Source organism: Peromyscus leucopus, chromosome 10, assembly GCF_004664715.2.
Source record: "Peromyscus leucopus breed LL Stock chromosome 10, UCI_PerLeu_2.1, whole genome shotgun sequence".
NCBI classification, from domain to species: domain Eukaryota; kingdom Metazoa; phylum Chordata; class Mammalia; order Rodentia; family Cricetidae; genus Peromyscus; species Peromyscus leucopus.
Window position 1 is genome coordinate 88627131 of NC_051071.1, and position 25574 is coordinate 88652704.

At 43.4% G+C, this 25574-nt stretch overlaps 1 protein-coding gene across 1 annotated transcript; it reads left to right on the forward strand.

The window, feature by feature from the left end:
* Nucleotides 1-12723: 12723 nt before the first annotated feature.
* Nucleotides 12724-24268, forward strand: Dmp1 (dentin matrix acidic phosphoprotein 1). Its single transcript, XM_028867454.2, has 6 exons — nt 12724-12942; nt 16978-17052; nt 17514-17561; nt 19970-20002; nt 20173-20217; nt 21966-24268. The coding sequence occupies exons 2-6, from the start codon at nt 16999-17001 to the stop codon at nt 23274-23276; spliced, it is 1491 nt and encodes a 496-aa protein (XP_028723287.1). The 5' UTR covers nt 12724-12942; nt 16978-16998; the 3' UTR covers nt 23277-24268.
* Nucleotides 24269-25574: the final 1306 nt, after the last annotated feature.

The following is a 25574-nucleotide window of genomic DNA, read 5'->3' on the forward strand; positions in this document are numbered from 1 at the left end:
CAGAGATTAAAGCATTCAGGGAAAAGGAAATTAGAGTCAGCTATTAGGAACAGAATTAGGAACTATATAAAATGGGCACATAATTAGATTAAAATTCAAATTTATGTATATAATTTTAGGTTCTAAGGAAATGAACCTACTAGATACACAGATATTATATTCTATTGGCAAGAAAGAAAGAATTACTTTTTGGCCTTGAGGATAATATATGAAAGCTTTGAAAAGGTTAACAATTTATATATATCTGTATTTAATGAAGACAGGTCTAATTTAATTCACACAGACTCTCAAACACACAGATTACACTAAGGACCAAGAACACAGTAATATTCATGAGAATTCATGTGCAGCTGAGTGAAATGTGTGCCTGTCTGTGTAATAGTCACTGCTGTCAGAGGCGCCATTGATGATTATACTTTTGCTCATTGATGAACACGAGAGCCACCCCACTGTGGCATGTTACCTTCTTGACTTAACTGCTAGGTGAGTTAGAAGCCCATTTCATCTTCAGATTTCTTAAATTCCTCTGGCAAGTTGATGGTGAGGCTGGTGAATATTTTTTCACCAATATCAATTAGACTTATGGAAGTGTAAATACATGCCTAATCTGTTTTTTCAAAAATGACAGGCTTTTATCAAGAGATAAATATCACATCTTTTTTGTGAGTACAGGTGTGAACAAAGCAACTGGGAGAAATACACTCCACCAGATTTGTCTGCAGACCACCACTTGGCATCCATTGCGCTCTGAGGGGCTTCTGTCAGCTTGTCTGTCCATCTGTCTGCACTGCTTTGCCACTGCCAGCACACACACTCAGGCCAAGCCAACCCTTCTTCACACGGTTGATTTGACTCTTGAAGCCCAGTCATCAGCTCTGGGAGGGGTCGGAGCCTCAAGCAGGAACTTGGAGAGATTCTCTTTTCATCTAGTCTAAGCATCATTTAAGGCTGGCAGAGGAAACCCATGGATGGACAGAAAACAACATCATCCAACATTATTCTACTAGCAATTTCCTCAAGATCAGAACATTCTGAGGTCTCCAGATTAGAAAGGAATCCATTTTTGTGTAGATTGAAACTCAACTTTTTCAAATCACCAAGCTATGGTATTGTAAATTCAAGACTAGACTCTAGGTAGCTGTAATTTTCAAATGCTTAAAAAGAAAATTGGCCAAGTTATTTTTATATACTCCCCAGCCTGAAAACCACCACCACTACGACAGTAAAACCCAATTTAAGTACACTATAGAGAAGAGGAAGTGTTTGAAACACCAAGACTTGTGCCTCTGTTGCACTATTGAGTACATGTCTTGCCAGACAGCTTAGCACGCAAGGTCTAGAGTTGGGTGTGGTTGGTGGTGTCTTTTCTCCCCAATGGCCTGCTTGTCATCTCCTGGCAGTGTACACCAGCCAGTGCAGAGGACCTTTCCAGCTCAGTTTCAGTTTGATTTCTCTGCAATACAATACTTTCACAAAGATAGACCGTCCTTACCTCTGCTTTGGTTCAGGTCATACAGGGTTGGAAGAATGCTGCATCCTTTCCATTTAAATGCAAGCCTTTGGGTTAATTAGCTGGTTACCTCTCATCACCCTAAGGTGTTCAGTTCATTCTCTGTTTTATTTTTGGAAGGGCATTATAGAATCAAAGAAAAAAATTATTGAATTATTTACTGGCTTTCAGTGTGCTGTAATTTATTGTTGCCTCTTTAGCCAGTGAAGCCTATTCAAGTTCTTCCTGCGCCCATTTGACAGACTCCTAGCCTCGCACAGCTTCCTGCAGTTTAAGCTACAAGTGTTCTAGATTCACCTTGAAAATGTACAAGACCTGCCACAGACCAATAATCAGTCAGCTCCCCAGGAGGCCTTACATTCTAGAAACACCAGCTACTTCCTTATTTGTCATGACTTTTAGGTTTATACAAGGAAAGAGCAAATATAGCCTTTGTATGTGAGAGATTTGTGAGTAATTTACTTATTTAAAACTCACCTGATTATGGGATTTTTTCTTCATCAAACCTGTATGCCTTGTCCTTCAATCTTAAGACCTTGAGTCTTAAGGACACATTGGTCAAAAGAAAGGGAATAATTCAAAATAACTACATTTCTTTACCCCACATTATAAACACAACAGTCTTGGGATTACAAGGATATTATGGTCACTGGTATAATTCCTAAGAATATTCTAAATTACTTTTGTGTATGTATTCTTCATTTCTACCTCATTCTAAAAAGTCGTACTTCATCTGTGCTAAGTATGAATCTATTATATACTGTGGTCTTCCTCTTTAGTCTCATCTTCTTTTATTTGTACAGATAACACGTGTTACTGCTCACCACCTCTTCCTTCCATGACAGTTTTGTGTCACTGTGGTTGTGTTACACTTGTGTTCTTACACTGTCAGGAAAAGTTAGAGTTGACACTCACTTGTCTCTACGGTGCCGATACCAGTTTGTCTCAGGCCTGTCCACTTGGAAGTTTGAGAGTATGACGTCCTTGATTTACATATTCTCACACCGAAAGTCTTAAATATGTGATGGTTTTATTTTCCCTGCCAGAGAACCCTGCTCTCCACAGGACACAGCGGTCCAAATCGCTCTCCCTTGTGAGTCACTTCTTTTGCGGAGGAGCTCTGCCCATTGTCTTTTCTGGGCGTGTATCTATCAATAATAACATTTTATTATCCATCGGCCACTCCCAGATCTAAAACCCCAAACAGGTCCCTAAGATTTGAAAAGCATTAGTAGATAGAAAAAGAAATCATAATAAAGCAAAGCAAAGCAAAACAAAACAAAAACCAAAGGCACAAGACAACTGATAACCTGCCAGGCACACGGGCCAGAGAAACGGGCAGGCTAACGGCAGAGCTTCACCTCTCCCTCCCCTCTCCAAATCCAGGCTCTCAATCTCACCCCCAGATCTGCAGCAGAGCTCTCCATCTCCCTCTCTTGTGGATCACACACATCTTCTCCTCCAACCTTCCTTTCCTCCACTTACTGCTCCATCCCAGCCCCCAACTCCAGCAGGCATTCCCTGGGAACCTGCAGGCCACTCTGTATATTCACATGTATGTGGATGTTAGCTGTTAAGCTGACGCTAACCAAGCGGCAGTCTGTAGAAATACAGAGGTCAGGTATAGAGTCCGGGACTGGTGGTAGGTCGGTGCAGATTCATCTTCCTAGGAAAGGGGACTAGAGTAGATAGTTGTGAATGAATGAGTGGGGAGTGGAACATGAGGATCAAGTAGGGAAGGGGAGGGGGAGAGGGGGACAAGGGAGAGAATATGGAGAGAGACAGTTAAAATTAAGGGCATTTGAGGTGTAATATGGAAACTGAATATAGTAGAACACACACACACACACACATATTTATATATATAAAATGAAGTTGATCTAAATGAAATTGCCAAATAATATGGGAGACAGAGCCTCAACTGGACATCTCTTGTCACTAAATGAAGCTCCCAGTACTGGGAATGGTTTACTTCTAATTAAGTCGTTGGCCTAAAAGGTCCCATGGGAACCCCCAAACAACCCAGGCTGTTGCTAAGACTCTAGGTTGCTCTCCACAAACTGACAGCAAGACCTTATTGCTGAAGACAACATCTACACAACTCATTCAACATGGAGAAGTTGAGCTGGTGTCTACATAGAGCCTTCACACCTATGTGCTAGCAGGTTTGATATAGGAAGGTACTCTGCATGCTACCAAAGGAGAAATGTAAACACCAACCCAGCAACAAACACCTTATCTACAATGGTGTTCTGCCTGCAGGATATGCTAGTGTGATGGTGGCACAAAGCTTGTGGGAGTAATCAACCAAACTTTGATTTGACTTAAGACCCACTCAACGAGATGGAACCCATACCCAACACTGCTTGGATAACCAAGAACCTGAGACTAGACAGCCCAGGGCCCCAGGGTAAAACCCAAATAATAGTGGTCTATGAAAAGAACGTAACAATACAATGATTCCTAATGACATTCTGTTATACTCATAGATCAGTGCCTTGCTCAGCCATCATTAGAGACGCTTCCTCCTGTAGCAGATGGGAACAAATAAGAGACCTCAGCCAGACAATATGCAGAGAGTGAGAGGCCTTGGAACACTCAGTCCTAAATGGGATATTTCCATCAAATCCCTGTGGAAGAAGAGTGTGAGAGCCAGAGAGGATGGAGGACACCAAGAAAACAAGACTCTCTAAATCAACATGATCAAAGCTCATATGAACTCACAGAGACTGAGGCAGCATGCACAGGGACTGCACAGGTCTGCACCAGATGGGGACTTAGGGCTGAAAGGAAAAGTGGACACACACCTCCATCCCTAACCCAGAAGCTATCTCCAAGTGATAACCACTGCCAATGAAAAATTAGTTTTCTCCAACAGTCTCCCTGGGGAAACAAACCACTCTTAAGGGTAGGCCCCATGCCCAGCAGTAGAAGGCTCAGCAGCAGACAACCAACAGGAAATGAACTCAAGGGTGTCTTGGGAGGTTCCTTGTCTCATAATGTTGTATCAGGGCTTTTGGTTGTTTGTTTTATGATATATATATGTCATAAGATATATATCTATGTATATGATAAATATACATCTTTTTCTTACCCTATAGGTCCTTTGGGTATGTATATATTATGGCTTCCAGTTTAGTGTTTTTATGGGATTCCTGACTGTGCAAATGAGTGGATCTCTCCATATCTATATCTATTTATCTATTTCTTATGCCTTTTCTTGGGCTCTATTTCTTCTATTTGCTTGTGTTTTGTTCTATTCCAATGTGTTAGTTCCTTTTTTTGGTATTTCAAGACAGGGTTCTCTGTATAGCCCTGGATGTCCTGGAATTCACTCTGTAGACCAGACTATCCTCAGAGTCAGAGATCCACCTGCCTCTGCCTCCTGAGTGCTGAGATTAAAGGTGTGCACTACCACTGCCCAGCTCAATATGTTAATCTTTGTTAGAAGCATGCTTGTTTTCTAATGAGAGACAGAAAGGGGGTGGATCTGGATGACAGAGGAGATGGGGGAAGACTTGGAGTAGTGGGAGGGGTGGTAATTAAAACACATTATGTGAAAAAAAAGTCTATTTTCAACAAAAGAAAAAGAAATGTCACAAAGCTAATGGTGCAAATCCAGTGACCTCAGTACCAGGAAGGCTGAGGCAGAATAGATTCTCCAAGTTCCAGGCTGGCCTGTGCTATAGCATGAGACCATGCATCAGAAAACAAAACCAACAAGAAAAAACAAGAGCGTTGTGGAACAGGCCTGTAACCAGCCTTTTGGAAGTAGAGGTAGGAGTTAGTTCAAGGTCATTCTCTGCTATTGAATTGATGTCTAGCCTGGGGTACAGGTGACCTCTCGTGGAACAGATACAAGAACCTGGTCAGCAAGGCCTGGAAGGCGCTGGGCAGACATGGCTTGGCACACAACAAATCAGGCTTGGAGGGTTTCTGAATCTGTAGCCGGGGCCTCCTGAAGAACCAGTAGGGTCACACGCACCCCTCAGGGCCAGGTTCACTGATTTCTGCCTGTCTGCAAAGGTCCCTCAGTCAGCTGGAGGAAGGGGTTCCTGAGTCTTTTCTTTACCATTGAAGCAGTAGCTTTATTGGCACATGTCTCAGTGGGCTGGGGAGATAATTCTGTAAAGTGTTGATTGCAAAAGCATCCCTGTAACCCCTGTACAAAAGAGCCAGATGTGGAGGCTCATGCTCTTTACTCTGTGCTAGGGAGGTGGAAACAGGTAGGCCAGTCAGCCTCCTGCTAGATGGCCCCTGGCTAGTGAAAGTAGGCGGCCCCCCGGCCAGTGAAGATGTGTCTGTGCTGCTTAATTTTGATTGTCAGCTTGGTGGGATTTAGACTGGTCATGCTCAGAAATCTCTGGGGGTTGTGGTGGTATTGTGTTCCCCAAAACATTGTGCATGCTAATAAACTTATCTGGGATCAGAGACAGAATAGCCACAATATAACCATAGAGGATAGGCAGTGGTAGCACATGCCTTTAATCCTAGCATCTCAGAGCAGAAATCCATGGGTTCAAGGATACAGCCAAGCATGGTGACTCATCACGCCTTTAATCCCAGAAAGCGAGCCTTTAATCCCAGGAAATGATGGTAGAAAGAAGAAAGGTATATAACGTGTGAGGACCAGAAACTAGAAGCATTTGGCTGGTTAAGCTTTTAACTGGTTAAGCATTTGGCTGGTTAACCTTTCAGGCTTTCGAGCAGCAGTTCAGCTGAGACCCATTCTGGATGAGGACTCAGAAGCCTCCAGTCTGAGGAAACAAGAGCAGCTGAGAAGTTGGCCAGGTGAGGTTAGCTGTGGCTTGTTCTGTCTCTCTGATCTTCCAGCATCCACCCCAATAACTGGCCTCAGGCTTGAATTTATTCATAAGAACTTTTAAGATTCCTGTTACAGGGGGTGTCAGCGAGGGATTTTCTAGTCCAGGTGAAAAGGCCCACTCTAAATGTGGGTGGCACTGTTCCATAGGTTGGGGGTCCAGACTGAGTGGTAAGGGAGAAAGGGGTTAGCTGATGCAAATTTTTGGGGAGGCCTCGGGGCAGATCCGTCTTAACTCTTCTTTACAGGTGTTCCTTCTGTTGGCCACAGGAAAGCTTGAAGAATGCTTTGGATTACATGGATTTCAAGCAGGCTCAGGGTATCTGGTTACTAGGAACCAGTGAAGCTAGGGGAGAAATGTAGGGAGAGAGGCTAGTGTGCTGTTAACCTCTTCCAAAAGCCTTACTGCCTGGAGTTCTGCTTTCTCTCTCCTAAACACTACAGTTATGGTACAAGCCATAAGTCACCAGCAGGTTCTAATTCCTGGTTCTAATCTTGTGATGTAGGCTGGGCCTGAATGCACCCAAGGAGTCTCCTTCCCCACTGAACATCATTGCCCCCAAATAAGTTATGTGGGGGCGTTCTTTCTTGTCTTTTTTTTTTGTTCTTAAACTATTACCTGAATGGAGCATGCCTCAAAGTGTGTACCTTAAGCTGAGCATGTTCAGGAAAATGCCCACTTGTATGCCTTCCCACGTGAATATGTATAAGGCCCCCAAATAAGTGGCTCATCCCTTTCTTTGTTCAGTGAGAACACGCCATTTTGGGGGATGCTGGGCTGTCTTGCCTGCAGGCAATAAAACTGTGCTTAGCTCTCTCATGGCCTGATTGTGATCTGGACTTGGTACTCAAGCTGAGTGAGGCTGACCTGACTGTAATGTAAATGGATGTTTCCTGTCCAGACCACTGGGTCCCGAATAATCACTCAGAGGCTTAATATTACTTATAAATGTTGGGTCAGTAGCTCAGGCTTGTTACTAGCTAATGCTTAAATCAGCCCATTTCTATTAATCTATACATTGCCACATGACTCATGACTTGTTACCTCATTTCTATATGCCCTGTTTTTTCCATGGCTGACTGGCTGGCTGGTGTCTCCCTTACTCTGTCTTCCCATAATTCTCAGTTTGGCTTTCCTGCCTAACTTCCTGCTCAGCTACCGGCCTGTCAGCTTTTTTTAAACCAATGAGAGCAACACATATTCATAATGGAGAAAAGGATTGTTCCACAGCACTGTTACTGTTTTCTGACTGAGGACACAAGTGATTTCCTTCCCGCTGCTGACAGATGGGTCCTCTGAGAACAAAATAACTCCTTCAACTTTCCTTCCTTAAGTTGCTTTTTACATTTCTTATTTGTTATTATCATATGTGTACATGGTGTGTGCATGTGTGTTTGTGTACATGTGCATGTGTCAGTGTGTGTATGTGCTTGTGAGCACATGTATGTGTGCCACAGCACTCACATAGAGACGATAACTTTGTGAGGTCTCTTCTCTCTCTCCACCTTTATGTGAGTTCCAGGGCTGGACTCAGGTTAACAGGCTTGTGTGTAGCAGGCTTTATCTTTTGGGTCACCAACCAGCTCCCAAATCAAGACACGGAGACTTCTCATTAGTTATATTCATAACTAATCAGCCTTATTATGAGCTCTTATTTTAATCTGCTTCTCTTTATCTATGCTTTGCCTTGGGGCTTCTCGTCTTTCTTTCTGTATATCTTACTTTCCTGCTGTCTCCATGTCTGTCTGTCTGGCAGCTGTCTGGATTCCGGTCCAGGTGTGTCCCTCTCTTTCTTACCGTTCTCTTCTCCTTCTCATTCTGTCTTTTCTTGAGCCTAGATTTTTCCTCCTGTTTGTTCTCACTGCCTCCAGCCCCACCTATCCTGCTCCTGCCTTGCTATTGGCTGCTCAGTTTTTACTAGACCAATCGGGTGCTTTAAGCAGGCAAGGTAAAACAGCAACACATCTTTTCACAATTAAACAAATGTAGCAGAAACAAATGCAACACATCTTTTCCCAGTTAAAATAATAATGCACAACACTTGTGTAACAGGTGCCCCTGCCCACTGAGGCATCTCTCAACCTCCTTAGGATGTTCTGGGGCAGATATCTTGTCAGAACAACAATGAGACAAGCTATTAATATAGTGTTAAGGCTCATCTCTGCCTTCCACACACATACACACATATGTGCGCTCACACTCCCCCTTACATACTCATCAGTACACACTCAACAGGCCTACACACACACACACACACACACACACACACACACACACACACACACACACACACAAATGTGTCTTGGTGGTGGACATTCTGGACCAACATTCATGCTCTTCAAATATTGGTTTTAAATCTTTTTTCAACTCAGGAATGCTTTAATTAATTTCTTTAATTATGAAGCTTTTGTTCTTGGTAATATATCTATGGTCACTTATAGAAACCTTCAGGGCTCCTATCATCTAATCTGCATCTTCTGTGACCATTATCAATAAAAGTCTCTCTCTCTCTCTCTCTCTCTCTCTCTCTCTCTCTCTCTCTCTCTCTCTCTGTGTACATGTATGTGCCAAGTGTAGTGACTTGGGGTACCTTCCTCTATTAATCTCCATTTTATTAATCAATCGATTGATTTGTGCCTGTCTGTATACACATGTTGACGTTGGGCATCTTCCTCCATTGCTCTCCACTTTATTTATTTATTTATTTATTTATTTATTTATTTATTTATTTATTTATTTATACGCAATAGGGTCTCCAGGAGCTTGCCCTCTTGGCTGTACTGGCTGGCCAGCAAGCCCCTAGGACCTGCCTCTTTCTGCTCCCTCCCTCCCTCAGCGCTTCAATTACAAATGAGTGCCACCATGCTCGACCTTTATTTGGATTCTGGGAAGGAAAACTCAGGTCTGAGGCCTGCTCAGCAAACACTTTACCCCTAAGCTGTCTCTCCAGCGTCTCTACCTTAAGTTTTCAGAGTTTCTTTAATGAACCAAACTCATTGTTTGAGCTAACATGACTGATCAATGAGACCCAGATCCTCTTGTCCCTGCTTTCCAATGCTGAGGTCACAGGTGTGCACCCCTCCTGCCCTTACATGGTGCTGAGGTCACAGGTGTGCAGTATCCTGCCCTTACATGGTGCTGAGGTCACAGGTGTGCAGCATCCTGCCCTTACATGGTGCTGAGGTCACAGGTGTGCACCCCCTGCCCTTACATGGTGCTGAGGTCACAGGTGTGTAGCACCCCTCCTGCCCTTACATGGTGCTGAGGTCACAGGTGTGCAGCATCCTGCCCTTACATGGTGCTGAGGTCACAGGTGTGCAGCATCCTGCCCTTACATGGTGCTGAGGTCACAGGTGTGCACCCCCTGCCCTGACATGGTGCTGAGGTCACAGGTGTGCACCCCCCTGCCCTTACATGGTGCTGAGGTCACAGGTGTGCACCCCCTGCCCTTACATGGTGCTGAGGTCACAGGTGTGTATCCCCTGCCCTTACATGGTGCTGAGGTCACAGGTGTGCAGCATCCTGCCCTTACATGGTGCTGAGGTCACAGGTGTGCAGTATCCTGCCCTTACATGGTGCTGAGGTCACAGGTGTGCACCCCCTGCCCTTACATGGTGCTGAGGTCACAGGTGTGCACCCCCCTGCCCTTACATGGTGCTGAGGTCACAGGTGTGCAGTATCCTGCCCTTACATGGTGCTGAGGTCACAGGTGTGCAGCATCCTGCCCTTACATGGTGCTGAGGTCACAGGTGTGCAGTATCCTGCCCTTACATGGTGCTGAGGTCACAGGTGTGCAGCATCCTGCCCTTGCATGGTGCTGAGGTCACAGGTGTGCAGTATCCTGCCCTTACATGGTGCTGAGGTCACAGGTGTGCAGTATCCTGCCCTTACATGGTGCTGACGACCCAAACTGAGACACCTGCCCTTACATGGTGCTGAGGTCACAGGTGTGCAGTATCCTGCCCTTACATGGTGCTGACGACCCAAACTGAGACACCGAGGCTCAACATCAAGCACGCCATGCACTTAGCCGTTTCCTCGGCCCCATCACATTGTCTCTTAAACACTTTCTCACGCTGCAATTCTCTCACATGCAAAGCAATTTTCTCATTTTTTCTATTTCTTTAAGGGGTTGTTCTAATTTTTTCCTTCTTGTTTTCATTCTTGATAAGTCTTCAGTTTTAAAATAATTTTTCTTCTTTTATTTTAGATCTTTTCTTGATTCCTGACACTCTATTTCTGGGTAATTCAAATTTTATTTTGTTTTCATAATCAGTTGTGCTATTTCACTTGTTACTTTTAAAATAGAAAATTATAGTATTCCTCCCCCTTTAACTAGATCATTTTAACATACTTTCATTATCTATCAGGTTATATATGCATCTATGAGGTTTAGCTTTCAGAACATTTTTCTATTTTTTCCATGCTTTGACAGTTTCATGTAAGTCTATGATGAACTTTGGACATTTTCTTCTTGTTGTTTGTGGCTCTCCTGCCCTCACATCGACAGCTAGCCCATCGCTGTCCACTGCTCACCCGCACAGACGATGCAAGCCTCTGGCAGTTTTGTCCTCACTCAATTTGTAGTTTGTGGGACTGGCCTGCCATACAGGAGCATGACTTATCTTAAAGCCCGCCTCAGCATTTCCTGTTCTCTGCACGTCTACCCTGACCTTCAGATCGCGACGTAGAGTCTATGTTCTCTTCTGAATCTGATTTGTGACCAATAGAATGTGGAGAAAATGACATTCTGGGTAGCTGTTAGGGCGCCGCCACCATATTGTGAGAACACCTACCTACATGGACAGTTCACAGCCAGAACACAGTGATGGTTCTTGCTGAGTTTTCACGCAATGACCCCTTGAAGGGGTTATCTTGGAAGTCAATCCAGTCAAGCTCCCAGATGACTTCAGACTCCTCTGTAAGAGGCAATAAACTACCAGCTGTTTTCAAATACAAAGTATTAAGATAGTTTTTTTTTTTTAATGCAGCAGTAGATAATAAAACATCCAATTTTGTTTTAACTATTGTCTCATTTTTAGTTATCTAGCTAGTTCTCTGTTTGGGTGTGGGGATTTGGAGAGTCTAAATGTCCTCCTCCCAAGTCTTCCCAGAATTACTCTTGACATAAGATTATACAGTTTGTCTAGGATAGACTTCGGGCAGGATCGTGGAGCCACCAGGAAGTATAATTCAGAACAGAACATGTGTCATTTAGAGCTTCTCTCCATGAACACTATCCTTCTAACCAACTCTGTGTGAAAATAGACCCCTCCCACACACATCCTGCTCCTGCCCCCTGCCCAAGGCCCTCCATATCCTGCCCCCCCCCCCACTTTAAGTTCACACTGAGTAAGTCTAATAATCTACATATTTGAAAATGGTTTCCAGGTTGTTGTTTCTAAAAAAAGTGAATGAGTTGTGCAGGCACTTACTTCAGTCAAGGTAATTGTATACCTCAATCCATCCATTCATTCAAAAACATATTTACTGAGTACTTATGATGACCCAAGAGCTGTCCCATGTATTAGGGGCATTGTGGCATTGCGTATCCTTCAGTTAACAAAGCAAGCATCCTTACTCTTGGGGAAATTAAAGCCTGGTGGCATGTGTTATATCATTTTAGTGTTTATTTAGTGGTATGCTCTTGTTATTTGAGTCTGCTCCTGAGCAGGTGCCAAACCCACTTCCAGAACCCTCGACCAGCTTCAGCACACTCCTCAGGAAGAACTCGAGTAAACAGTGCTTATCCATTTCATTTCATTTTTGGTGATGAAGTCGACTCTCCTGGCAAAACTTCTCTGGATGTGATCCACCTCTTTAGCATTCCCCTAATCCAGATCTGATTTCAAAAATTACTAAAATGTGCTAAGTAGTTTCAGGGGATAGTGGAGGATTAAATTCTTTTTTGTTGATAAAAATAAAAGTTACTTGAGGGAGGTACTTTGACATTTCCTGTTCACATGGAACTGCGTGTATATGGCTTCCTTAGATCTGTAAGAATTTGGAGTCTCTGTGTACAGATGGGGTAAGGGGTGGGTAGAGACCGTTAAAAGAAAGGAGGAAATAGAACCCATATTCTCAACACTAACGACTTAAGAAAATCTAAACCTTGAGTAGCTTCCCTCATGTACTACCTGGAAGTATACATCAACAGACAATTTTCTGCCCTCTCAGGCTCTCCTTTTCCCATCCCTGGGTCTGCTGGGGTCAGTTAGTGGGCGGGAGACATTGTCATTGTTTGTGATGTCCACAAGCTTGCATGGATGAGAATGACATATATTTAGAAGGCAAAATGAAGCTTTAGGAAGATCTTCAATTTAATGGGAACTAGTCTAGTCATTTGAGAACCACAAGAGCTTTTTAGAGAACAGCCACTCTGCCAGCTGGAGGAAGCGTGGGTGGATGGGGTCCCGGTGACACCTCTGATGTCAGTCCCCGCCAGCCTGGGGCTGATTGGCTTCCGAGGACCTGCAACAGAGTTTAAATTCTGCACTGTCAGGCCAGTGCTCAGAGCAGCAGCTGGAGAGCCACTTCTTCCAGATTTGTCTGTGAGAACTTCAACTTGGTTTTTGACCTTTTGGGAAAAGACCTTGTGAACTAGAGAGGGTAAGACATTTTCATCATTCCTTTTTTTAAAGTAACTTTTGCTTTGGTGTTTGATAAATATGAAATATGTACATGTTACAAAGTATTGGTTCTCAGAGGAAGGTGCGGAGAGCTAAGCTTTGAGGAAAACAGACTCTTATTTTTGTTTGTGTGGTCAATGTCACAGGAGAAAATGATATTAAAGTGACAAGTTAAGTCAAAGAAGCCAGGTGCTTCCCTGGCAATGCTTTAATTGGATCTCTGTGTAATTACTTCTGAAAGAGAAAGTTTACTAAACAGGGGCTGATGGGAAAGTCTCCTTGGAGTTTAGCTTTAATTAATCAAACTCTTATATGTATATGTCTTAGATGTGAAAATGCGAAAGGATCTAAACTTGTGTGGCAGGAGTTTTAAAACACAGCCATGTAAATTAAGCAGCATGTAGCCTTTCAGAGAACAATGGTAGTCACTATGAGTAATGTATGCAATTGAAAGATGATGCCAAGACCATTGGGATGAACCCAGCATATGATAATTACGGTGTGTATTTGGGTAGCTGGATATTCACGTTAGTATGATGCTTTATATGCAGATAGACTTCAATAAAGTTTGAGTGGGATTGCCTTTTAGAACATTTTCTAGGATAGGACACTCAGGTACACACACACACACACACACACACACACACACACACACACACACTCCCATCAGACATGATTTTACTCTCTACATCACCTCATCAATAGCTGGAGTATCTGTCCTCCACAACAGAGAGTGGTCAGGCCATGTGCTCCTTATGACACCGAGAAGATGCTGCTTGGAGGAAGCAAGTTGTTCTCTGCAAGAGAAATGACTCCTGGTTACCTCAAGTTTCTGATTAACTGATACTCTTGTGGCCTCTCCTACCTTAACCTTATTGATTAAAATCATGTGAAAAATTTTCTAAAGGTTATTTAGTCATTTTACTGTTCACCAAATGGTGATGTGGACCAGGGTGTCTCAGATATCTAGAGGTTTCTTGTTTTTTAACTACCTATATTTGGGGCACTTCATGGTTATCCCACTGTGGATGAAGGTGTATATTAAGTATAATATTGAGTTGATAGCAATTGTCCTAGAGGCAATCTCAATCACAGGAAAGATAGGGAAATTTTATTTATTCATTTAGTGCTTTGAATTCTAATAGAATATACATTCTGATCAAATTCCACTTTATTTTCAAAGAGTTATGGTGAAGAAATTAAAGTAGGCACTGATTAGTTGATTGTAGTACTAACATTTTTTACTTTTATAGTATAGTAAGTATTGTTTTTCAGCACCTAGAACAGTGCCTGGTACATTGGCTGTTCTCAACAAATATTTCTCAACGGCTAATAAGTAAATACATTGTTAGTTAGTACTCTCAAGGCTAACAATAAGAAGAAAATACACTTAAGTTGTTTCCCAAGGGTTTAAAAAGAGCCTGTGACTCTCCACTCTTTGATTTCTTTCCTTTGGCCCATCCCTCATTTCAGTCCACACCAAAGATCTATACCTTACAAATGAAGCTTAGCTTTGAGGAAATTCGAAAACAAGTAGCTTTACTTGACACAGAGTTTGGACAAACTTAGAAACTAGATAGCAGTCCCTTTCCAGACCTTGACTATCAGATCTTTTCAATTCTGGGCTAACCATTCAGAAGGGCAGAAAGACCCTAGTACAGTGTCTTCCCAACTGACGAGTCAAGTCATGGCTGTTGAATTCCCTCACTTGAGTGCTCTTATGAAATGACCACATATTGAATGTAGAGGTCCTATAACCAGGAGAGAGCTTGTGGCTCTGGACTCATCATATACACACGGGCCTGCAGCTATCCTGTTAACCTGTTATACAGAATTTTCTACTCTTTCTTGGAGAGGAGCTAAAAAGTTCACAGGAGTTTGGTGTTTTCATTTGGAAATATGTTTCACAAAACATCATTAGACAGCAAAAATACTTATTGAAGACCCAACGTAGGCTTTAACATTTGATTTTCTTCAATGGGGCTATGTTCTCTAGGAGGCAACATCAGCTCTCCTGTGACACTAGGTTGTCTTGTTTTGGATTCCAGTCTTCTACTGAGGAAGTTACTGTTTCAGGTTGGGATTTAAATGGCATTTCTAGGGGCCTGAGCAAGGAAGTCCTTCTTCCTTGTGCTTCACCTCACTCCACTCCTGAGAAACTTCAACAACGATGCCACCCCCTTCCTGGTGGAAACCCACCCACAGCCTTCAGTGGTTCAGAGTAACTGCATATTGCATCTCCACATTTTTGTTATTAGGTAATAGAGAAATAAAAGGAAATGCAAGAGAACTCAGTAGTCACCGGTGTTTTCTGGGATATTTGATAAGAGTTATGAAGTTATAACTCTTCTCAAATTGTAAAGGAGATTTGCATTTGGGAATTTTTTGAAAAAACTTTTTCAAAAGAATGGATCTAAGAACTTTAAAAAAATGTTTTGATTGTAAGAAACCACATCTAATTAGACTTAATTTAGGTACAGTTGAAAATTTTTTAAATATGTTCTTCCCAGGTGATATTAGGTAAAGAACTTAAGAATAAAATAATATGTAGTATGTAAAATTATAATAAAGAAAATGTTTTTTAAAATTCTCATCTTATAGTAATAGATAGGCAAAGTTGAGAATCTATGGCTTAAATGTCTTTTCCCTTTATAACATGTATTTATATATAAAGAAAGAAACTAATGAATAGGGAGTTTGAAATGAATTTGCAGAATTTTTAAAAGCACATAAAAGTCAATCAAGTATGTCTGTCAGAGCAGCTGTGAGGTTTTACTATCATAGGAAAATTATTTTCCATCAAAGTGTCTTGATAGCTTTTTACATCAGCGTTGGGTAGGTCTGTGTTGAAATAAAGAACAAATTATTTTTGAAACCAGTGGTTCACAAAGTTTGAAATGAAGTGCAACTTGATTTGGGCTGTTTTTCTCAATGTGACTCACAAATGTACCCCAAACCTCCAGTCTTCTCCAGACCCTTCCTTGCTGTGAACAACACCTAAGAGAATTTAGCATAATCATGTATAATGTATGACTGAATGCATCACAGTAGGCATTAAGAGCTTTCTGCGGCTGTAATATGAACCCTGCCACAGTGCGTGGTTGGAAGACCAAAACAAAAAGTGCAAAACCAAGTTATTTTTGTCTAGACTTTATTATATAGCTATAAAAATGGGTGAGTACTCTCTCTCTCTCTCTCTCTCTCTCTCTCTCTCACACACACACACACACACACACACACACACACACACACACACACACAGAGGGAGAGAAGGAGGGAGAGAGAGACAGAGAGAGAAAGAGGTACTAGTTTTAGGGGAATAAACTGGCTAGGTTGCTCTGTAATACTACACCTCAGAATTATTATAAAGTATTTATATTTATCTGGAAATGTCTCTATTCTCTCTTTCTCTAAACCATTTTCTCATTTATATCTTATGAATTAGTAAAGAAATGTAGGTGTCCTCTTTGAGATTTTGTTTTGTTTCTGAAGAGTGAGGTTTTCGTTGACATTTTAAACAGCTTTATGGAGGTGTAATTTATATTGCACTTCCTCTGTTTGAAGCATACATACATCACAGACATGAACATTTACCATAATCCCTTTAAGGATACTTTCATCACCTACAAAAGACATCTGCACCTCACAGTTATCACTTCTCAACACCCCATCTTTCTAAGCGCTGAAAACCATGAATCTGCTTTCTTCGCCTAGAGATTTGCACATTTTAGATGCTTTATATAAATGAGTCATACAACTGTGTTTTTTCTATCTGTCTCCCTCTCAATCTCCTAATGCTCTCAAGGCTCCTCTACTTCGCAGCACATATCAGTGCTTTGTTCTATTTTATGGTCAAATGCTGTTCCATCATACAGATGCAGCACGCTTCTCTGTCCACTTATTCAACAGAAGATGAAGCTATTTAAGAGGGCTTTTTGATAGGAAAAACAAAGTATAAATGAAAGCATCCTTGTTTCTGTATCGTGAAGTGAAACATCCATGACTTTCTTTACAGGTGAAGGGATCACATGCAAATATGAAGACTGGTATCCTTCTTATGTTCCTGTGGGGATTAGCCTGTGCCCTCCCAGTAAGTACAATGGTAGTGATATCACCCTCATACTGAAAACAACATCGTTTTCAGTGACTATGAACCAGGTGGTTGTGCATGCTTCAGTAAGATAAGAATAATGGTCATTTGTTTAGGAAGCTGTTTTCTTTAAACATCAGCCAAGTCATTTCTTATTCTGTTCACCTCCGTTCATACAGCTATGATTCTCATCTTCTTCCTCATAGCAATGGTCTTCAAGGTGTCACCCCTGAGTTGAAGAATCAGCATTAATTAGGCATCTGTTAGAAATTTGCATTCTTGAATCCCATCTCAGACCCACTCCCCAGATTCTCTGAGAATGGATATAGAAAGTTGAGTTTTAGCAAGACCCCCAAGATGGGCTAAAATTCATCTCTCACTGCTCCCCAGGATGTGAAGGGTTAACAATTGCTGCCTTGGGAATTCCCCTGTGGGTTTATTGTGTGTATTCTTCTTTCTAGGTTGCCAGGTATCAGAATACTGAATCCGAGAGCTCAGAAGAGTGGATGGTAGGTAGAAAATAAAACACTCTGAAATATTGTAATTTAATATATGATTAGTATAGCCTAGTTGACTCAATGGCAAATGATAAAACTGGTGATAACTCAAAAGCATGTAAATACCAAGTAGTAAGAACTATGACTTTTAGTTCATTTAAGGAAATAATGCTTCAGTTCCCACGTAGTGTAATTTGATGAGGAAATCTTTTTAAGTTTTATTTTTATAATGATGGGGACCACAGGACACGGGGATGACTAACAATGACCTGGCTGTTCTTGAGAGACCAGAACTTGAAGTCTGCAGACAAGAGCTGTCTAGAAGGCAAGGAGTAGAGAACCCGGGAATGAGCGAAGAAGGATGAAAAGACACTAGAGTTCTTGTCACGATGGTGATGTTGACTGAGTGCTGAACTCTCAGTCACTTCATGATTGCCAGCCACCAGTCACGCAAGAACTGCTGCTGGGCAGAGTTCTGACTGTTTCGTATGACTCCTATTTCTCATGTTCCCACCAACACAATGAACTAGGTGTATTTTATTTCCACTGTAATCAGCAGAAATGGAGGCACAGGGATTGATATCGTCTGTCCAGGGTATATGCTTGACAAACGTTAGAGGAAGACCTTACATTAGCGACACTGTGCCTGAAGGGTCTACATTTTTACTTCATATGATAGATCACCGCCACCTCTCATCCCCCTGAGAAGGGAGCCAGGCCCAGGAGGTCTGCATTTCTTGAGACTGGTGGTGCAGGTCAAGGTTAAAGACTAACTCAGAGTGCTTTGCACATTGCTTGGCTTCCTGTTGGCTTTTTCATAGGATGCGGCTTGGGCCCAGCATTCTCACTGTTTACCAAACAAACTCAGAAGCCTGGAGTTGGGTCCTGCCCCTGCCTAGGGCGAGAATAGAGATTGCAGGATATACTATGAACTTTTTTGTCCATTGGCTGACTGATTTAAAAGCATCCACTGTAAATCTTCTCTCTCATTTAAACGGAGACTTACAACATGCCTTGCTCTCAAATCATGGGAAAAACACCAATGTTTTGTTCTCTTCTGGTAATTCCAGGCAATAGCTGATTGGAGCAGTTTGCAGCTGGGCCTGCTTGCTGCATCATGGAGCAAAGACAAATGTTTGCAGCACCTTTCTCTGATATCCCCCAGGCTAGCACTGTTGAGAGGCAGGTGGAAGATACGCCAGTAGCAACGGTCCCCTTTCTATTCAGTGCCTTGGGTGTGTCACATGGGACTTCTCTGTGTTTAGGAGAAGGAGAAGAGCAGAGATGGTGGGGGTAGAGGACCGGGCAGAATGTGCCCAGCAGTTCTTAGGCTTCTCATGAGAGCAGGGGAAGTGAAAGAAATCGCAACTGTGACCGCTGCAGTTACATTGAACATTGATGTCGTCCTCTGCAGACTCCACAAAGGGCTGAAAGGCTTTCTCAATTCAATCCTGTCTATTCCTGAATTTTGTAAGGTGGAAATACTTAAAATGGATGATTTCTTTGATCTGCATCACACTGAGCAGTATCCATGACGTTCCCATGCCACTGGCTGAACCCACTCTCAGCCATCTTGTAGTATCATGCGGTGCACGGTGATTTTCTCAGTGTATGAGTAAGAAACTGTCCATCAGTCGAAGAGTTGCCTCCTCTTCCATATATAAGCAGCATTCCAGATTACCTGAGCCTTAAGAGTTTCCTGGACACGTGACTGGAAATGCCAACAACAAGATGGCTGTTTTGAAGGTCGAAGCCAGGAGTCGGCGAGTTAACTAAGACTGACTCTGGATTCTGAGTCCCAGCGCTGTCCTGTATTACATTTCCTTTGGTTGTAGCAGCAGCCAGCTTCAGAGCAGATGTAGTTGGAGAGGTGTCAGAAATACAGGAATCTTCCATATCTATTTCAACATATCTCAGGTTTTTGCATATTTTTGCCTCAGATTTTAGACATTTTATTATAATATAAGAGTATGGCACATACCCCTTAATGTGGCTGGAGAATTTCTCTCCAGCTCCCACCAAGTCCTGCCATTCCCAGAGCCCACTTATAAAATAAACACACAGACTCTTACATTATTTTAACTGCTTGGCCATTAGCTCAGGCCTATCATTGTCTAGCTCTTACTCTTATATTCAGCCCATTTTTATTAATCTATTCTTTGCCACATGGCTCATGGCTTACATCTTCCTTGTCCTGGCAGCGGCTTCAGGCAGTCTCTTCCTTCCCTTCCTGTTTCCTCAATTCTCCTCTCTGTTAGTCCCACCTATACTTTCTGTCTGGCTATTGGCCAATTCGTGTTTTATTTATATAGAGCGATATCCACAGCACCTCAAATTTAAAAATCACTGGAAATGATTGTAAATATTTGCAGCAACGTAACTACTCCTGGAGAATAACCGGCTTTCCTTTCTCCACACAGGGCAGTCTGGCTCATTCACCACCCCCGCCCACGGTAACTCTCTCTCTTATTACTGTCATGAATGTCTCGTGAAGTGATTTTAGTACTCTATCCCATTTCACCGTTCTGAAAGCAGTAAATAGAAATGTTGAGCAAGTGATGCGTATCATATTTTTCCTTGGAAATTACAGAAGGGAAATAAACATTTTTCTTTTCCCTTTCAGAACAGTGAGTCATCAGACGAGACTAAAGTTAGCTCAGAGGAACAGGTAATTAAACAGGCTTCCTCAGCTTCTCTGGCTCCTTAGGACTCAAGGGAAAACGATGGGAGATTAAATTACCTGGCAACGGTTCTAAATATAATATTTTCTAACCATTGGTTATGCAGGATAAACAGTCCTATAAAATAAAAATGGAAAAGTGAGAGAAGAAAATTCAAATGTGAACATATTGTTCCTTTGTTTTTTTTAATCACATGAGATATTGTGTCCTTAAATGTCCCTCTTAGTTAAAAAAAAAAAAAAGACAAAACAAGGGAGGAAACCAAAACAACTGAAACACATACACACATACACACAAACACATACACACATACACACAAACACATACACACATAGACATACACACATATGTACACACACACACACACACACACACACATACACTGCACACACTGACCATGCTAGATAAGTAATGACTTTAATAAAAACAACAAAACAACTGCTTTAAGGGTGCCTATCTTTTTAAGACAGTTCCAATGTGGTCCTGGGGGATAAGAAAGGCAGAAATCTTTTATTTAAAGGTATCCTGTGTGTGTGTGTGTGTGTGTGTGTGTGTGTGTGTGTGTGTGTGTGTGTGTGCTGTCATACTTGGTAAGGAGGGCTCTACGACCGAGTGAGTGATCTCCCTAGCTCTGTTCTATTGTTATGCTCAGTCCCATGAGTACCTCAGCAGGAGTGTGGTTCTTTCCGAAGTGCAGACTCCTTTTGTACCCTACACAGGGCTAGGTCTAGGAGATGAGTCGTTAGCCTGCTTATCCGTATTTACTAGACTTTCATCAAAGACCTTACAGAAATTCAAAACCATAGCATTTTGGAAAATGCCCCTTTAGGGGGGAGTTTGTGATTTATTGACTTAGGATTCTCTCATTTCTCAAGGGTGGGTAGAAACTGCTGCTTAAGAAAGGTGTGATGTATCATACACGAGGCAGTCAGTGTAGGGCTGCAGCGGAGGGATGTGCCATATACAAGAGAAAGTACCTAGGTATGGTGGCTCATGTCTGCAATTCTAGCACGCAAGCAGTTGAGGCAGGAGGATCACCGTTAGTTTAAGTCCAGCCTGGGCTACACAGTAAGTTCAAGGTCAGTTTAGTGTGCAATATAAAACACTAGAGAGAGAGAGAGAGAGAGAGAGAGAGAGAGAGAGAGAGAGAGACAGAGACAGAGAGAGACAGAGAGACAGAGAGACACAGAGAGAGAGAGCACAGAAAGAAAGAATTCCCTTGAGTTTCAACCTATTCCTGTAGCTAGAGTTTTCCTGCCTTGCCCACAGTCAGGACAAATCTCTGTCACCTGCCAGTCCCACAGCTGCTCAGACCCAACCAAATAAACACAGAGACTTATATTGCTTACAAACTGTATGGCTGTGGCAGGCTTCTTGCTAACTGTTTTTATAGCTTAAATTAATCCATTTCCATAAATCTATACCTTGCCACATGGCTCATGGCTTACCGGGGGCAGCTGGCAGTGACTTCTTCTACCTTCCTGTTCTCTCTTTTCTCCTCTCTGTTAGTCCCGCCTATACTTCCTGCCTGGCTACTGGCCAATCAGTGTTTTATTTATTGACCAATCTGAGTAATTTGACATACTGACCATCCCACAGCATATTCCTCCTTCTCATGTAAGTTCTGATAGTGATGTGGGAACACGTGGAGGAGAAGCAGAGAGAGCTCATCTCTAGATAGTTCCCTCTCCATCAGCTCATGGACACTGACTGCAGCTGTTTACCTTGACTTCAGGCAAACGCTGACCCCAGTGACAGCACTGAGTCTGAAGAGGATGTGGACTCTGACGGTGACCAGCATGCTTACAGACCCGCGGGTGGCCTCTCTAAGAGTGTGGGGACAGAAGCCAACAAGGAGGATGACGAAGACGACAGCGGGGACGACACCTTCGGGGACGAGGACAACGGCCCAGGACCTGAATGGGGAGGACGCTCCAGACCGGACAGTGATGAGGACTCGGCAGACACCACACAATCCAGTGAAGACTCTCGAGAAGACCATGCCCAAGATGCCCCCAGTGACAGCAGGGACCGTGAGGACGAGGCGGACAGCCGGCCTGAGGCCGGTGACTCCACCCAGGACAGCGAGAGCGAGGAACACTGGGTTGGAGGTGGCAGTGAGGGAGAGAGCAGCCACGGGGACGGCTCTGAGTTTGATGATGAAGAAGGGATGCTGAGCGACGACCCCGAGGGCACCAGGAGTGACCGAGGCCACGCCAGGATGAGCAGCGCCGGCATCAGGTCCAAAGAATCCAAAGGGGACCGGGAGCTGGCGAGCGCTCGGGATCCAGACGACAGCCAGTCTGTGGACCCGCCAGGCAGCAAGTCCTTCAGAAGGTCCCAGGTCTCCGAGGAAGATGACCGAGGCGAGCTCCCAGACAGCAGCAGCAGGGGAACCCAGAGCGACTCCACAGAGGACACCGTCTCCAAGGAGGACACCGCCGAGAGCCGGTCCCGGGAAGACAGTCCAGAGGGACAAGACACCAGCAGTGAGTCCAGCGAGGAGGCCGGCGGGCCGTCCCAGGAGAGCAGCAGCGAGTCTCAGGAGGGGGTGGCCAGCGAGTCCAGGGGTGACAACCCGGATTACACGAGTCAGGCGGGCGACCGGGAAGACAGCAGCGAGTCCAGCGAGGAGGACAGCCTGGACACACGCTCCAGCTCAGAGAGCCGGTCCACAGAGGAGCAAGCCGACAGCGAGTCCAGCGAGAGCCTCGGGCTGTCGGAGGAGAGTCGGGAGTCGGCCCAGGATGAGGACAGCTCCAGCCAGGAGGGCCTGCAGTCCCAGAGCGCATCGGGGGAGAGCAGGAGCCAGGAGAGCCAGTCCGAGCAGGACAGCCGTTCCGAGGAGGAGGAGGAGAGTGACAGCGACTCCCGGGACAGCAGCAGGTCCAAAGAGGACAGCCACTCTACAGAGAGCACGTCGAGCAGCGAGGAAGACCGCCACCCCAAAAACATGGAGGCGGACAGCAGGAAACTCACAGTCGATGCCTACCACAACAAACCCGTCGGGGACCAGGATGACAACGACTGCCAAGACGGCTACTAGCCTCAGCTTGACTCAGAGAGGGCTCTCACAGGAGGGGGTCTTGGGGGCCCAAGGGTAGGGAGTCCACTGCAACTGTAACTTATACGTTTTGATCAGACGGAAAACCAGGACCTTTGCTTTCTGTGAGGAATTGCTCACGGTACTCTGTTTCCTAGGGAGGTGAAGTAACGCGGCACGATGTCGGAACACACACACACACACACACATACACACACACACACACACACACACACACAGTGAGGGTGAACAAAGGGAGGTGTGCACAGTGGCCTCACGGATGAAGTTGCCCTGACTCACTAACCCGACAGTTGTTGGGGTTCTGTGAAGCACCAGGCACAGCACTAGGGGCTGGGGACGACGGGCGGGTGTTTCAGGCTACTTTGCTCCCGAGGAGCCTACAGAGAGACCCGCAAAACGGAAACACTGAAGAGCGCCAGTGAAGGGGGCCCATGCCACGGCAGAGGTCTGCACAGAATGTATGGGGCACGGCAGGGGAGACCAGATTCGCCCTGGAGAACTAGCGGGTTTCACGGCCGCAAAGCCTGAGTTGGAGGGTTCCATAGAATCTCTCAGCTGAAGACAATATAAATTCTATTTATTCTTGAGGGAAACAGTATTAAATCTTGTACAATCAATGTGTAGTTTGTAAAGGAGTTCTCAAGCCATGGCACAGTGGGTTATCTTGGATAAACATTTTTTCCCCCCAATTCATTTACCCCATTCAGTGCTTTTGTGGACCTTCTGTAAACACTGCCTCATTGATGTTGATATGGACAATTTGGGGGGGGATAGGAGAAAAAATTAATTTTAACAAGGTTGTATAGCTTTATTTTCCCCCTCCATAACTATCCAGAGTCTTTTACATGTGTTGCACATAGCAACATTCTGTACATAGGACTGTTTTTTGTTTTTTTGTATTTTTTTTTTTTTTTGGTCAAGTGCTATTGAAGTTTTACCTCATGAAAAAGTATTTGTTTTGTAATAAAGATAATAATAACCAGAGGAATTGTGTGCTTATTTATTATGGTGCCTTTGATTATTAGGATATATTCATGGTAGACAATTCTTTCTCTGAAACATTTCTGATTATTTTATTAAGATAAACATATTTTCTTAAATTACTTCATGAAAAATTTCTTTGTAATTGAGGTAGCAGTATGGTAAAAATGATATGTTGAAGAGGGCCAGAGAGACAGTTTATTGGTTAAGAGCTCACCCAGGTTATGTAGAGGACCTGAAGTTGGGTCCCAGCACCCACATTTGGTGGCTCACAACTGTCCATAACTCCATCTCCAGGGTGCTCTTATGCCTCTAGCCTCCAAGCACATCTGTACTCGTGTGCACATACACCCCCCCACATACATACACATAACTGAAAACAAAGAGGTATGGGTTTGTGATAATTCACTAAATACACCTGCTACAGATAAGGAGGGGAGATTTGATTCTTAGCTTTGGTATGAAGCCACATCAAAAGCTTAGGATGTTTGAGATCGGTATTAGTTCTTACTATTCTCCAGAGGCTCATCTGCGTATTCTAGAAGGTCCAGGAAAACAAAATCCTGAAGCATTTGTGTCTGGGAGGGAAACATTTCACCTCTGCACTTCTGGCTGACTGGTGTGTTTACTCTTAGATGCACACTGCAGGACATGTGGATTTCCCCACCACTGAGCTAAAAGAATCCAGACTTAGGTGTGATGCCTTTAGCTGTGTTCCTTTGAGGATATATACATGCATGCATATGCACATCTAAATATGCATGTGTATTCTCTGGTCCTTCCCTTTGAGATTTTAATTTAGGGTGTCTGGAGCATGACCTGGAATTAATCTGCTATAGCCCACTCACACATGTATGTCTGGGTTCTTGGCTCCTTGTAGTGATTGTCAGAGTTCCTGCGAACTCACAGCTCCTTCAAAGACAATTGTCCCATTCTGAGGCCTCTTAGGTGCTTGAGGCATAGGTGACAGTGTTTTGAAAACTCATTAAGACAGGTTAATATTCACCCTCACTATATATCTATATATCTATATATAATATGAATATAACATGTATCTATATAGTAAGAGAACACACAAATGTATTTGTAATTACATAATATTCTGTTTCTTAGCTCAAATATTGAATGTCTTTTACTAGCTGAAGAGAAAAGTATTTACTGGGCTTTAGAATGATTGTACCTTACTGGCTTTTAATTTTATTCATTTATTATTTAATATTATTCAGATGAAATTGATTTTAGACTGAATTATCAATGTGACATTAAAAGATGCACAAAATTCAGTTAAAATCAGTAAAA